General features: G+C 41.9%; 2 protein-coding genes across 3 annotated transcripts; both read right to left on the reverse strand.

Moving 5' to 3' along the window:
• Positions 1-478: 478 nt before the first annotated feature.
• synj2bp (synaptojanin 2 binding protein) lies at positions 479-4790 on the reverse strand. Its single transcript, XM_061844421.1, has 4 exons — positions 4583-4790; positions 3288-3424; positions 1618-1713; positions 479-1463 (listed from the first exon to the last, which is right to left on the reverse strand). The coding sequence occupies exons 1-4, from the start codon at positions 4638-4640 to the stop codon at positions 1320-1322; spliced, it is 435 nt and encodes a 144-aa protein (XP_061700405.1). The 5' UTR covers positions 4641-4790; the 3' UTR covers positions 479-1319.
• A 1245-nt stretch (positions 4791-6035) lies between these two features.
• Positions 6036-13856, reverse strand: lgals3a (lectin, galactoside binding soluble 3a). Of its 2 annotated transcripts, none has more exons than XM_061844484.1 (6): positions 13687-13856; positions 13271-13288; positions 12489-13196; positions 9690-9778; positions 8104-8260; positions 6036-7430 (listed from the first exon to the last, which is right to left on the reverse strand). In XM_061844484.1, the coding sequence occupies exons 2-6, from the start codon at positions 13283-13285 to the stop codon at positions 7275-7277; spliced, it is 1125 nt and encodes a 374-aa protein (XP_061700468.1). In that variant the 5' UTR covers positions 13286-13288; positions 13687-13856; the 3' UTR covers positions 6036-7274. The 2 variants fall into 2 exon arrangements, with proteins under 2 accessions (XP_061700468.1, XP_061700469.1); XM_061844485.1 differs by having other exon boundaries at positions 13271-13338.
• Between the last annotated feature and the right edge of the window lie 830 nt (positions 13857-14686).

A 14686-nucleotide genomic window follows, 5' to 3' on the forward strand; every position in this document is an offset into this window, starting at 1 on the left:
AAATAATACTTGAAATTCACCGTACGCTCACTTGGTGACTTTAAAAGACGAGGCCGGATTTATTACTACGTACTGTTCGTGTTATATGTACGAGTAAGACTAGTAACGACCAAAAAAAAAATAAAAATTCATCCCATAATTCAGTATTTGACGATACATCTTTTTAAAAACTGCTTTATTGCCTGAGAAACAGCGCTTTACTTTTTACTATGGGTGAGAATGTTTATTTGCTATATTAATTGTAAAAAAAAAATTTTTTCTAGAGATTAAGGAGCATAATTGCTCGTTACGTTTGATTAAATGTAATAATTTTGTAATATGAGAAAATTGTTCTTTAATGCGCAAACAAGCTGAGTGACTCGACAGCACCCCCGCAGGTCGCAGCCATGCATTGCACCTGATTTTGAGTCTCCGGTGCATCGAGACTCGATTACAGTACCCCCCACCTCCTCCAGGGCATTTATGAAATATATATATTTATGTGCTGAAAAACTTTTTTTTGCTGTCTTGAGTGCGCACGCCGCTCAAACATTTTGCTTCGGTGCCAACTGCTGTCCAGGGAACTATGTTGAAGTGAGTGAAGGAGGTTCATTTAGTCAGCCTCGTCTAGGAGAATAGAAGTGCTTTTGCTGCCATCTTTTGAAATCTTCCGGAAATTAAAAATCATCATCATTTAATTGCGGGGGATCAATCTAATCAATAATCCAGCAACTTAGGTGTGGGCATTTCATAACTTATTTTATCTGTCAAAAAGGAAAATGTATAGTTTTACCCTCGTTTGACTTTACAAATTTTAACCTCTGTATGAATTTCTAAGTTCAAAGTGGCCCAATGGCGCCCCCGCTGGTCACGGGAAGCAGTACACCCCATATTAGCCTCCATCGTCTCAAGATGTGATGAATCGATTCTTCACTATTGATTGTCTTATGACTGCCTAAGTCAAAATAGTGTTAATTGTGTGCAATCGCGACCAAAAATGTCTATATTGGACCGTGATAAAGCGCAATAAAGAAGCAAATGCGTCACGACAAGGCACTGCCACGTCCGGGTTGGAATATGTCGAAACGCAACAAAAGCGACCGCAGAGCTTGAGGGCAGCTCTTCTCGCTTTTCTCCCCCACTTGCGGGGCGGCCATGTTGTCAAGTTACAACCCCCCCCCCCCCCAAAAAAAAAAAAGCTGTGCGATGACGGTTTCCTCTGGGAAGAGCACTGAATCCTGTATCGTTTTCGTCCCTTCTTTGGCCTCGAGAAACAAGTTTGAAATTAAAAAAGGAAAAAAAAAAAAAAAAAAAAGAAAAAAAAAAAATAACGGCCTTTGCTAAAACGGTCGTCCGGTGTTACGCATGTAGATGAACGCGAAGATGGCGGCGGCCGCCGTGAGCGCAGCGAGGAGCCCCAGGTAGGGCACCGGGGGCGCTTGCTCGGCCTGGGACTCGGCGGGTCCGTTTGTGTGATGGGGTGACTGCGAAAAGGAGGAAGAGTGGCGGTGGGGGGGTGAATATATGCTTGAAACAAAATGGACCAAATTGAAACAACAGATCGTGGTCAGATCTGATATGTATAGTTTTACATTAATCATCAATAAACAACATGAGTGCTTCTTTTTTTAAATGTACCTTTTTCAGAACGAGCAACTCCACGTCTTCCCCCGCCGTCCGGAACAAATCCACAGCGGCTTTGTGCGTCTGGTCCTCCAGCTTGACGCCATTGATCTACATAACGGGGGGGGAAAAAAAAAAAAAAAAAAAGAGCAACAGGCTCAACAAAACAACAAAAATTATGAATAATAATAATAAAAAAAGAACAGATAAATACACTTAACCCTTGTTTGGAGATTATTATTAGTGTAAATATGCATTTTGGAATTGACGCGCGAGCACCAAGTTGCGATACGAGCGCTGTTTGGCGGCAGTGAACGCAACTCAGCTCCGTTTAGTAGATTTTGAACAATTCTCCACTAAACGAGGCTTCAAGATGTTTAATGGCTCTCTCCGTTGGTTTACTGTCAAACTAAAACTAAGAATTACAATTTGTCTTTCAAACAAAAACTATAGCTGACACGAAACGGGAAAAGCATTTCAAGTATAAACTATTTGAAGACAAACAGTGCAGCAGCACATATAGACATACAATATAAGACATCCATGCACACCACAGCTGTCTGTCGTATTCTGCCCCCAGGTGGCCAAAGTGTGAGCGGCACAATGTGGATTCAACCGATGCACTGTATGACAAAAATTGTATCCATTCAGCCATCTTTTTTCTTTGCTGCTTATCCTCACAAGGGTTGCCAGCCAATCGCAGGGCACATAGAGACAAACAGCCGGACTCACAATCCCACCTTGGGGCAATTTAGAGGGTCCAATTAATGTCGCATGTTTTTGGGGATGTGGGAGGAAACCGGAGTGCCCGGAGAAAACCCACGTAGGCACGGGGAGAACATGCAAACTCCACACAGGTGGGGGCCGGGATCGAACCCGGGTCCTCAGAACTGTGAGGCCAGCGCTTTACCAGTTGATCCACCATGCCAATGCAAAAAGTTCAATTCTATTTAATTATGTAATTACTATATGACTTTATGAAGTACAGTACTACAGAGTGATAATTTCCCCCCCCCCCCAAAAATGATGTTTTGGGGATGCAACATTTCCATTCATTTTAATCAGGACAGATGATTTCAGCTGATGATAAAGCGCTGGCCTCACAGTTCTGAGGACCCGGGTTCGATCCCGGCCCCCACCTGTGTGGAGTTTGCATGTTCTCCCCGTGCCTACGTGGGTTTTCTCCGGGCACTCCGGTCTCCTCCCACATCCCAAAAATATGCAACATTAATTGGACACTCTAAAAATTGCCCCTAGGTGCGATTGTGAGTGCGGCTGTTTTTCTCCATCTGCCCTGCGATTGGCTGGCAACCAGTTCAAGGTGCCCGTTGAACGCTGGGTTAGGCTCCAGTACTCCCCGCGACTCTCGTGAGGATAAGCGGCAAAGAAAACGGATGGATGGATAGATTTCTGCTGAGTGATTTGAGTTACGAGTGTGATTATGGAACAAATTAAACTTGTATTTCAAGGCACCATTGCATATTGTTTAAAAAAAAAGTGCAAAAAAAAAAAATATATATATATAATATATACAAATAGAGAGAGAAAGAGAGAAAGAGAGAGAGAGATATGAAAAGATAAAGTGATAAAGTGTAGCGGCTGTTTACTGTACAGGAAAGGGTACGTTTGTTTTCTCCAACGGGTGCGTTCATTTGTGGGTTTTTTTTTTCTTTATTTCTTCTTACCGCCAGGATGCGGTCGCCCTCCTGAAGCCGCCCGTCAAGCGCCGCCGCGCCGTCCTCCTTGATTTTGGACACGTAGATGCCGCAGTCGTTGACGACGTACTGTTGGTCCACGCCGCCCACGATGTTGAAGCCGAGGCCTTGACGGGAGCGGGGAAGGAGAGAAAGGAACGACAGACGGGAACGTCGCGATGTGACACGGCCCTAAAATCAAATAGCTTCACCCGCATCCCACACAAATCCAATTTAAATTCACTTTTAACGCCATTCTTTCTTTTTTAGATAATTATGTATTTTCCAGTTTCAATACAATTATTAGGAGTCAAGGGCGCCGATAAGCAATATTTGGAGCTGATATTCATTTGCAGCAAAAGGGAAACTCATACCATCAAAATTCTGAATAATTATCAACACTTAATTTTGATTAAAAGCCTTAAAGCATGTTTATTAAAGAGCTTTTCGGATGTGCAACATGCTAATTTTTAAAAATCCCAGACGTTTGTTTTAAAAATTCTTACAAAGTGCACGGCTCTCCGAAGATCAGCATGTCTTATAAAAGTTAAATCAAAACTTGAAAAAATAGCTCCCTAAAGTGTTTTTTCTCCCCCATGGTAAATACATTATTTCAAAATTTCAAGATAGATAAAAAAAAAAGTGCAGGACGTTTCCAGGGTCAGCAAAATATGTAATAAAATTAAAAAGAAGATTTAAATAGACAAATCATTTGTTCCAGTTTACACAGTTGATCTCATCATCCAACAGGTCAAAACGATGCTAATATGTCAAAACGGCGATAAACTATCCCTACGCTAGAGTTGTCCAGGTGATCCAAGGCGACCAGTGCAAAATATTTAGAAGCACATACCTCGGGTCAAATGTTTCCAATATATAAAACGATCACTGCTTTTGTGATGTAAAAATGCACATCGTGTTTTCCACACTGTGCAGCATGAATGCGTTTGTGATTGCCTTCCACGGGGCTTCTTTTTTGTCATTCAGAAAATAACATTTACTGTTTACCCCCCCCCCCCCCACACACACACACACACACACACAATCACTCACTCACTCAGTTTCACTTTCAGGCGACCGACCAAACACGTATTATAAAGCGTCAAAAAGCATACAAACGCGTTCGTGATCCACAAAAATCTGTAGGTTTGACTTAATTTGTCAGCTCGAATGTTTTAACAACCCCACCAGCTCCGAGTTTTCTCGCCTTTTCGCTGGTTAGCTCGATAGCTTCACCGCTAGCCACGTAACTTAGCACCGACCGCGGGCCATGAAATTAGCTTTACCTGCGGGCCCGCGCTTGAGTTTAATGTCCACCGTGTTGGAAACGAGCGAACCGTTCATGGTTGTCGTTGAGGAGATTGTTTTTTCAAGAGGAGGCGAACTTAATTACGTGAAGGTGAACTCATTTGGAGACGATTATGCCACTTGCTCTTGCTCGCTTACGCCGATGGCGTAAAATGAAGGGTTGCGCGCGACTGCTGCCCCCTAGAGGTTAAGATAGTCGAGCAAGATGGAGAGTTTTTAATTTTTCCTTAAAAAAAATTTGTCATTTTGGAGGTGCGAGGATTCGGCCCGATGACCACTTATCCCAAGTCTACATTTCTTTGGCCACATCCACACTCTATGCAGCAAATGTGGTTTGCAATTCTGCCTCTGACGTCATAGCAAGACATAAGGGCGTATCAATATTTTATTTTCTGAAGCAAAAAATTAATAGAGACCCTGTTAGTGAAACATCCCCCATCTGGATGCTCTTAACACTTCATATTTAAATGTAACTGGAAAATTATTTTATTATATTACAAGTTGGATTATTTCCTTCAAATATGGGTATTTACATAAAACGTTGTTTTTTCATAGAATGTTTAAAACAATCTTAGAAGTCGCAAAAAAGTCTAAAATATGCATTTCAATTGAAAATGAACAACTACGTTAATGAAAAAAAATTACAATAAAATTTAGGTAGCGAAACAAATTTGTTATTATCTAAAAGTACGTTATATTCATTTTTAAAATGTAGTTTTTACAGAAAATATTTGACACTTATATTACAATCTTGCCACTTACTAAAAAAAATCCATCAGATAAGTGTAAAAACTTCATTTTAACTTAGTATTTTATATTTACTGTAGTTTTGTCACACACGTGTAAAGACAATTTGAATGAAAAAGTAATGTTTTATTTTTATTGACTAAAAATAAAATCACTTTAGTGGCGCCGTGCATTTAAAGTGTTACACAAGCAGAACAAGTTGAGGCGCAACTCCGGTACATTCCTTTGTTTACTTTATGGGTATGTAATCCATTACCACTGCTGAGGTAATTTGTAATCCCTCTAAATTTCCTCAGGCTGTGTATTTTAATGATTTTTAAATTAATTCAAATTTATAAAACCACAAGTTATAAAATAATATAATAAATAGTATAACAGTGTTTTGTTATCACCAACAGGTTAAATTTGATTGAATACTTTTTTCACTATTTTATTTGTACGTGAAAAAAATTTGTTTCAGTATTTTTTTTAAGCACTCTACATGTTGAGGATTTAGTATAATCCATCCATCCATCCATTTTTTTAGCCGCTTATCCTCATGTGGGTCACGGGAGTGCTGGAACCTATCCCGGTTGTTAACGGGCAGGAGGCGGGGCACTCCCTGAACTGGTTGTAGTATAATACTCAAGTGTACTAATTATACAGTACTGTATATGTAAAGAAAAAAAGAAATATAGTTCCATATGATTTTAGCTGCACGCATCACTTTATTGTAATACTCAGCCGGCAGTATTAGCCAAGCATCACTGACACATCTTTATTTCAGCCACATGTCCAATACACAGAAGTACATTTTGGAGAAAAAAAAAAACAACAAATCAGTCGTTTAAAATTTTCCATTATATTAAGGGGTTGGGGAATACATATTTGTGCCACTTATCTTTGGCGAGGAAACACTTCATTCGGTTACACGCTCCTTAGACCTTGTCAGGACCCCCGTAGAACACAGCATGTGGAATTTTTGAAACCCGGGAGGGGTGGGGGTCAAGGTAAATAACGTTATTGATGGCTTTAAATATTAAGTTTCAACTTCAAGCATCCTGGCTTTATACATTACAAAATTGCCGTCAGAAAGGCGTTCGTTTAACCTTGTCGACCAAAAGTCAGCATTTATCATCTATGGAAAAAAAAAAAAAAAAAATCTTGGCATTTCATTTCAACAGAAACGTGAAATGTTTCGGGACGCGTGGTAACATTAAATGGACCTTTTCATTTTAAGGGGAACAAAAATGATTCAGTCTGAATAATTTAGCAAAGCTAGCTAATATCAACGCTACAGTGCTTTATCCATCTCAGCGTGTGTCATGCGTTGGCGCGACAGAAAAGTCAATTTCATTAGCCGCCATCTCGCGATCAAAATTTCCACTGCGTCTAATTTTGAATCAACCTCCCAGTTGAAAAAATGTAAAATCGCATCCCGGCGTTCCGTCTGACTTAATTTCTCTCACTTAGCATCCTTTCGGCTCGCTGCGTTTGTAAAGAGGAAGGCTGGAATCCCTCGTTCGAGCCATTTAACCATTTTCTCAATGGCACTGCCTTGCTCAAATGACATGGAAGAGTTTTTTTTAATTTTTTTTTTTTTACTAGTGTTCCAATCATCACTTCTCACACCCTGAAGTACGTGATGATGAAAAGGTCCATTGATGTTTTTTTTTTTTTTTTTAGATACTATTATGTTATTATGTTACATGTGCAGTTCTAAGGTCAGTATATAGCAAAGCATTATTTTTTTTTTTCAGCATTTATGTGCAGCTATGGAAAATGTAGATAAATTATATTTTCAAAAGAATGTCAGATGGGCAAAAATGACCTTGTTTTAACTGGGTACCCGCACATTTGTGTGTGTCAAATTGCAAAAGGTGCGTGCGTCGTTTCTCTGGGATTTGGATTCAAACACGATTTGTCCTTCAGCGGGGGCGGCGGTCAGATCATGTTGGGCGCCACGCTGTAGAGCGCCACGTCGCCCGTCACCCGCAGCAGGGTGACGTCCTCCAGGCCGCCCACGCGGTGCTCGTACTCCAGCAAGTGGTTGCCGTCCACGGCCACCTTGAACACGTCCTCCTCCACCAGGATCTTCAGCTGCGGAGAGGATCGGACGCCAGGGCGTGTCACCGGAAAGCGCTCGTAAAAGTCAGGCGGACCTCCGCCAAGGCCGAACAATTCTGACGGGTAATGCTAGACTTGTCTGTTCTACATCAGTGGCCTGTTAATAGTTAGCAGGCACGTACCGTAATTTCCGGCCTACAGGGTGCACCTGGTTATAAGCCTCACCTAGTACATTTGTAAAGGAAATACCATTTGGTACATAGATACGCCGCAGCTGTGTAAAAGCCGCAAGTGCCCACATTGAAACAGGAGATATTTACAAAGAAAGACGGTACACAGAGTTTTCACGCTAGCGCCGCCCTAACTGGGCCAGTAAAAAAAAAAAAAAACATACCGGTAAAAATCACAGAGACACGGCAGTAACACGCTAGCAGAGCACTAACAGGGCTGGACCGGTAAAAATCACTTCCTCGGCACATATATTCCACCGTTCCCACTCTTAACTTTTCTGCTCGAGTACCCCCTTGCAGACGTTAGAAAAAATGCACAAATTAGCCGCGTCACTGCATAAAACGCAGGGTTGAAAGCGTGTGAAAAAAGTTGCGGCTTATCGGCCGGAAATTATGGTACTTATGCGCAAAAACTTGCAATGTTACACAAATCCACTCAGTGTAAAAGAGTTCAAATCCCGTTTTCCGTGCCTGACCTCAAAGCGTTGGCCTTGAACAAACGGGAAAACTCCGCCCCTTTCCTCCGGCCCCCAACATCCACCGATGCTGGAGTTTCGGACGATGGTCTGCTCGTGGAAGCGAGGGTTGAAGTGAAAGACCACGTCTGAACCCTTCATGAAGTCCACGTGGAACCTGTATCGTGGGAGGGGTAAAAGGGTGACAAACACGGGACGTACCATTAGATGATTATTTATAAGTCAATTCATGGCATTTGATTGAATTGTGCATGGAAGAGTGGGCTGACATATCTCCAGAGAGATGTGAAAGTCTCGTTCCAAATTATATCAAACGCTTGATTTCCGTTGTTGCTCCTGATGATGGCCCAACCAGTATTTGGGTTGAGGGTGCAATTACCTTTTCACACTAAGCCTGGTAACTTTCAATCATTATTTTTCCCTTAATAAATGAAATCACTACTTAAAAACAACATTTTAGGTTCACTTGCGTTATATTTGTCTCTATACTTATATTTGTTTGATGATCTTAAAGTGGGCGGCACGGTGGATCAGCTGGAAAGCTTTGGCCTCACAGTTCTGAGGTCCCGGGTTCGATTCCAGCCCCGGCTGTGTGAAGTTTGCATGTTCTCCCCGTGCCTGCGTGGGTTTTCTCCAGGCACTCCGGTTTCGTCCCACATCCCAAAAACATGCAACATTAATTGGACAAACAAAAATTGCCCCTAGGTGTGATTTTGAGTGCGCCTGTTTGTCTCTCTATGCCCTGCGATTGGCTGGCGACCAGTTCAGGGTGTACCCCGCCTCCTACCCGTTGATAGTTGGGATCGGCTCTAGCACCATGAAGGCCTTATCCTCTCTTGTGAGGATAAGTGGCTAAGAAAATGGAAGGATGGATGGATCTTAAAGTGTGGAAACTTTCCAAAAATATAAGAATTTGAGAAGGGGAGGCAATTCTTTTCGCAGCACTAATATTTAAAAAAATAATCCTAAAAAGACAGTAATTAGTATCTAGTATTTCTAGTCATAAATCATAATGAAAACATGATGAAAAGGTCTGCTGATATTAAAAAAATACTTCTGTAATTAAATGTTTAAAAAAATACAGTAATTAGTATCTCGTATTTCTAGTCATAAATCATAATGAAATCATGATGAAAAGGTCCAGTAATATTAAAAAAAATACTTCTGTAAGTCAAAAATGTGTTTTAAAATATAGTCATTGATCATATAGTTTTTAGTATTCCTTGTCATAAATCATAATGAAATCATGATGAAAAGGTCCGCTAATATTGAGAAAAAAAAAAACTTCTGTAAGTCAAAAATATTTTTAAAAATACGGTAATTTGAGTTTTTAGTATTCCTAGTCATAAATCAGAATGAAATCATGATGAAAAGGCTGCTAATATTGGGAAAAAAATACTTATGTAAGTCAAAAATATTTTAAATACAGTAATTAGTAATTACAGTTTTTAGCATTTCTAGTCATAAATTATAAAACATTTAATGGCAACTATTCAAATTACAATACACTTCAAGATGGAATTACATATAACCGTGTGTGTGTGTATATATATATATATATATATATATATATATATGAAACACACCTGCTTGCTCCAGGAATCGGCTCCCCAACGACGGTGATGACGAGACGCGGCATCAGCCCGGCATGCAGGGGGAGATCGTACGGCACCATCTGCAAAAACAAAATTTCGTCGTCGTGACTGTGACAACAGAATCGCTTCACTTTGAAGACTTCCTCTAGGAGCAAATCATGAGATGAAATAAAAAAAATATCCCACCAGATGTACACTTATGCCCCACCCCCCACGCCATTGAAGATTCAAGTGGATGAAATTAACTCTTCAATACAAAATAACTCTTCCATACCGCTGTCCTCATGGTCCATGGATGTGACAAAATGGCTGTTACAGTACTATAAATGCAAAGTATCACGGCGGGACACACTGAACCCCTGCAAATAGCCAAAAATCTGAGTAATTGGCGCTCCCCTAAAAAGGTTCGCAATTGCCTATGGATGCCACAAGATGGTGGCAAAGCACTCATGTCGAAATGAAACTCCTCAAATCACGTCAACATTCTCCCTTAACACAAAAATGCCACCAAAGCAATATCATAAGCTTGTCAGTGAATAACTGACAGTAAAAAAAAAAAAAATGTGTGTAATTGCCAGACTTTACAGTCGAATACAAATGGTCACTGTTTTTTTCCTTGACATGATGACACATGGGGGAAAAAAGAACAAAAGTTAAACAGACCCTTTATTAGTCAAGACTTACAAAATGATGACCAATCATACAAACATTGCTTTTAGTTATTACAGTAAAGCAGTCATATAAATGTAATGAATGTGTCCATTCTGTTATATAATACATATCTAGCACTGGTGCACCACGTCTTAACCCCCCCCCCCCCTGCACCGTGTTCTAGCCAAACCACGTGTTGATTCTGGAGGTGACGTCCTTAGGCCCTTTCATTTATACGGCGGATAAAATCTGGGCTGAAAGACAAGAAGACATTTAAAAAAAAATATGTATGTCTTATTAAATGATCATATTCAAATTCTTGATGAAGCTTCTCGCCCCAAGCAGAGTCCGACACATTATTCCCCTGCCCCATTTTCACAGGGAATTCCTGCACGACAGCGACACCTGAAGCTCACCTTATAGTTACAGTGGGAAATTATTTTTTTCCCCACCAAGTGGTACAATACATATTTGGCAGGGCTCCAGAAAAAAAAAATTCCATCCCATTTTTTAGCCAGTTTTAATTGGGTTTGCCTCACCTTACTATGCCTTCACAAATTCTCATAACCAGGGTGAAATATCCAAAAAATGACATCCTCTCCTGGCAGAGGCTCAGAGCGAATTAAAATATGGAATATCAGTTACTCACATTTGAAAAATGTACGGGTGTGGTCAGTCATGCCCGCAGATATAAAGTTGCGGGTACGGTTCACCAGTCATGCCCATAGACATAAAGTTGCGTGTGTGTGTTCTGTTTGTAATCATGACTGTGCCCCTTTAAGAGCGGAGGGGGGCGGTGTCAGGTAAACTACGAGGCAGAAGTAAGCTGAGCAGTGGCTCGTTGTTCGAGACGGTGTGCGTCCGTGTTTAAAAAAAATAAAAGACGTCAGGCTGTGGTTCACTGCATTGGATCGGTTTTCATGTGTGCTGAGAGTGTGCGATAAGTGCGCAAATGCGCAGTGGCGCAGCTTAGAGGGAACATTGATCACGGCTACACAAAATAAGCAACGTATTTCAATATCTTTGTATCTCTACTCGTAAGAAATTTTACATGTGTGATTTTTCATGCTCAACTGTGCAGATTTGCGAGTTTATTGGCGCGCGGGCGCATATGCTAGGTGCTAGCCTTACCATCGCATCTGTTTAAGTCTTTGGCAGAATGCGCACACAGGAATATATATTGTCATCCCCGTGCGTAGGAAAGCAAATAATATTTGAATGATCTTTTGAATCTGGTCAAGTATCCGGTTAATTCAGTAAGTCTTGAAGAAAGCGATTCGAAAAAGGAGCAAAACTGACTGGGTTAGGAGGAAGTCTTATAATCTCCAGAAGTTTCCAATAAGACGAGAAAAAGTCACAATTTGGTGGGAGGCACTTTTTTTTTTTTTTAAATAGTTGCTGCATGGATTTAAAAAAAAAAGCTGCTAAATTTAGTGACATTGGCAACAGTGAGTAGCTGCTTGCTCCATGTTCCGCCTTTGGTAGTCATGGTAATGTTCCTGCATAAAAGGGATACAGATTCTCCGTTTTGCTTGACATAACAGCCAGGAAAAATCAATTAATAAATAAAAACAAAAGACGCTGCCATATTTTGCGTTTGCGCGAGACGTGACTGCTCACCCAAAAACTGAGTGCGTGGATTTCTCAAGAACTTTAATTATTTATCAGATATATTTTAACAAGAATGGCGCAGATTGTTTTGATTGTAAACAATAAGCACCTTTGAAAATTAACATATATATATGTATATATACATATTTGTCCCCTTTCAATGTGACAATGAATTAATTGTTAATTCACTTCATAGTCCATCAAGGAAATGTAATCCAGTGGCCAACAGAACTTTTAAAGGGACATATTTTGCAAAATCAACTTTTTCGTAGTATTTGGAATATAATCCAAAATAATAAATCCATGTTAGAGAGTCACTTGATTCTGGTCTTAATAACCAAAACACATATGGGAGGTTTAAGGCAAAAGCAACATGAGGATTTCCAAACCCAAATTGAACTGAACCGGACCACTTGGTGGAAAAACATCAAGCAAGACAAAAAGTGAAAGTATATCGCCAAAGAAGTTCCACTCCACACCGCAGCAAGCCAGCGAAAAAACTGCCTAAATAAAATTAGTTGTACTCACCAGCATTCCACCTGGACCAGCGGGGTTGTCGTAAGGACCCATTGGGCCAGGACCGGGTCCGAAGGGGCCGGGTGCCGGTGGAAAACCTCCGCCACCGGGTCCCCAAGAGCCGGCCGGAATTGGGGGAAAGCCTCCGCCGGGGGGGAAAGCCGGGAAGGCGCCTGGGCCGGCAGGAGGGGGGAATCCGCCCGCACCCCCCGGACCATACATGCCGTTACCCCCTGGTGGGTAGTTACCCGGGAGAGGCATGTTGGGATAAGGCCCAGGAGGAGCGCCGGGACCAGAAGGGAAAGGTCCAGCTGGGTAAGGAACAGGGCCACCGGGTAGCTGACCAGGTGCTCCTTCAGGCGGGTAGTGCCCTGGGAACTGGCCAGGTGCACCGGGGCTAGCGGGGTACTGCCCCGGAGCCCCTGGTGCCGGAGGATACTGTCCAGGCATCCCGGGAGCAGACGGGAACCCACCCGACGCCGGAGGGGGGCCGGGGTATTGGCCGGGGGCTCCCGGGCCGGAGGGGAAAGGGAACTGGCCCGGCGCGCCGGGGCCGCCGGCGAATCCCGAAGGGGCCGAGGGCTGGGTGGGAGCTCCCGGGGCTGACGATGGCCATCCGGGGTTGGAAGGAGGCGGAGGGTTGCTTGCTGGTGCTGACGGGTTGGTGTTGCCCTGCGGTTTGGCCTGGCTCGGGGTGCTGTCTCCCAAAGCGTCTGTAAGCTGCGGCGGAGTGAAAACAAGTGTCAAAAATGAAGAACTACTGCAACATAAACATAACAGTCAGGAAAACTCACCGAGAAATCCGACATGACCTAAAACAGAGACAAGACCGAAAGTGAGTATTTTTGGGGCGGGTAACCAGCTGTCAAGGGGGAGGCGGTGTTACAAGCGGCACAGGCACATCTGAGCAATGACACACTAAACATTTCCATTCCGAACAAATTAGTAACACAGTCCGCGAAAAGGTAGACGCCCGAGTCGGTTGCAACAGATTCGGGGCCAGCGGAATCACGCGCTGTCACCGCCAATACGTTAGAGGCGATTTAATTATTTGCCATAAACGAGTTAAATTGCTACACTGTTGACTGGGCGAGTGGGCTAACTGTAGCTGCGAAAGTAAAAGTGAACGGAGGCTAACTCGCGAGTTTGGCAACTCCAACTGGCAGCAAAGGGAGACAACAAGAGAGAATGTAGTATTGTTGATAAAAACCTCGCCGAGTGGTGGAATCTTCAGTGGTTTAAGCGGCTCGCGAGTTGTCCAGGAGTGTAGGCCAGCTAGCCTTTAGCTAATTTAGCCTCGGCGTCAGGCTAACTACAAGCAACCGCAGCTGCCTCCGAAACACAACTCTTCAAACAGGAAGTGTGGGCACGCCCATTGATGACGTCACGCTACCGATTTTTCTTTTGAATCCACGGGAAACGACTTTTGACCAAATAAAAAAAAAGATTGAATCAGCAATAATGACAAAATATTTAAAAAAAAAGTACTTGACGAAATCAAGACAGTTATCTGTACAGCTATGAGGCTTTCTGAAAGCTTATTTTATTTACAATAATATTTATTAATTATTTAATATTTACAATATTTTACACATTTTTAAAAACATATATCAACGCTTCATTTAGGCTTCCTTTTGCCGATATGATTTCCAAATTATTTTCTTTTGTTCTCAATTTGAAGAGCAGCTTTTGATTTTGAGTCTAATTTGTTCCATCACTAAAAAAAATACAATACATTTGAAATTATACTTTATTGGAACATATGGTAGTGGAATAATTAAATAGAATGTAGAAAACATTCCACTTTTTTCACTAAATTCAGTGAATATTGTGTTGCTCCTTCTAGTGGACTGTATTTTTTAAAAATCATTTTTTAAAAAAAACACAATTGAAGAAGCACCAGCTTGTTTCCATCCTCCCTCTATCCAAACCACCTGCTATGGATTATATTTCGTTCCAACTCGTGGTGGTAAGATATATTAAATTTGCTAACAATGTTTACTTTAGGCAGCATGGTGGATCAGCTGGTAAAGCATTGGCCTCAGAGTTCTGAAGACATGCGTTGGATCCTGGCCTTGCCTCTGTGGAGTTTGTATGTTCTCCCCGTGCCTGCGTGGGTTTTCTCCGGGTACTCTGATTTCCTCCCACGTCCCAAAAAACATGCAACATTAATTGGACACTCTAAATTGCCCCTAAGTGTGATTATGAGT

This window comes from Syngnathoides biaculeatus, chromosome 15 (genome assembly GCF_019802595.1).
Source record: "Syngnathoides biaculeatus isolate LvHL_M chromosome 15, ASM1980259v1, whole genome shotgun sequence".
Taxonomy (NCBI): Eukaryota; Metazoa; Chordata; class Actinopteri; order Syngnathiformes; family Syngnathidae; genus Syngnathoides; species Syngnathoides biaculeatus.

Bases quoted from the DNA above. Each gene is read 5' to 3' on its own strand.
- synj2bp (XM_061844421.1), bottom strand. From the start codon at position 4,640: ATGAACGGTTCGCTCGTTTCCAACACGGTGGACATTAAACTCAAGCGC. The intron at 3,425-4,582 runs GTAAAGCTAATT...GCTCCCGTCAAG, and splicing joins ACTCAAGCGCGGGCCCGCAG to GCCTCGGCTTCAACATCGTG. The intron at 1,464-1,617 runs GTACATTTAAAA...TCCTTTTCGCAG, and splicing joins AGTTGCTCGTTCTGAAAAAG to TCACCCCATCACACAAACGG.
- lgals3a (XM_061844484.1), bottom strand. The intron at 8,261-9,689 runs GTGTGTTTCATA...CCCACGATACAG, and splicing joins CCGATTCCTGGAGCAAGCAG to GTTCCACGTGGACTTCATGA. The intron at 7,431-8,103 runs GTCAGGCACGGA...TCCTCTCCGCAG, and splicing joins TTCAAGGCCAACGCTTTGAG to CTGAAGATCCTGGTGGAGGA.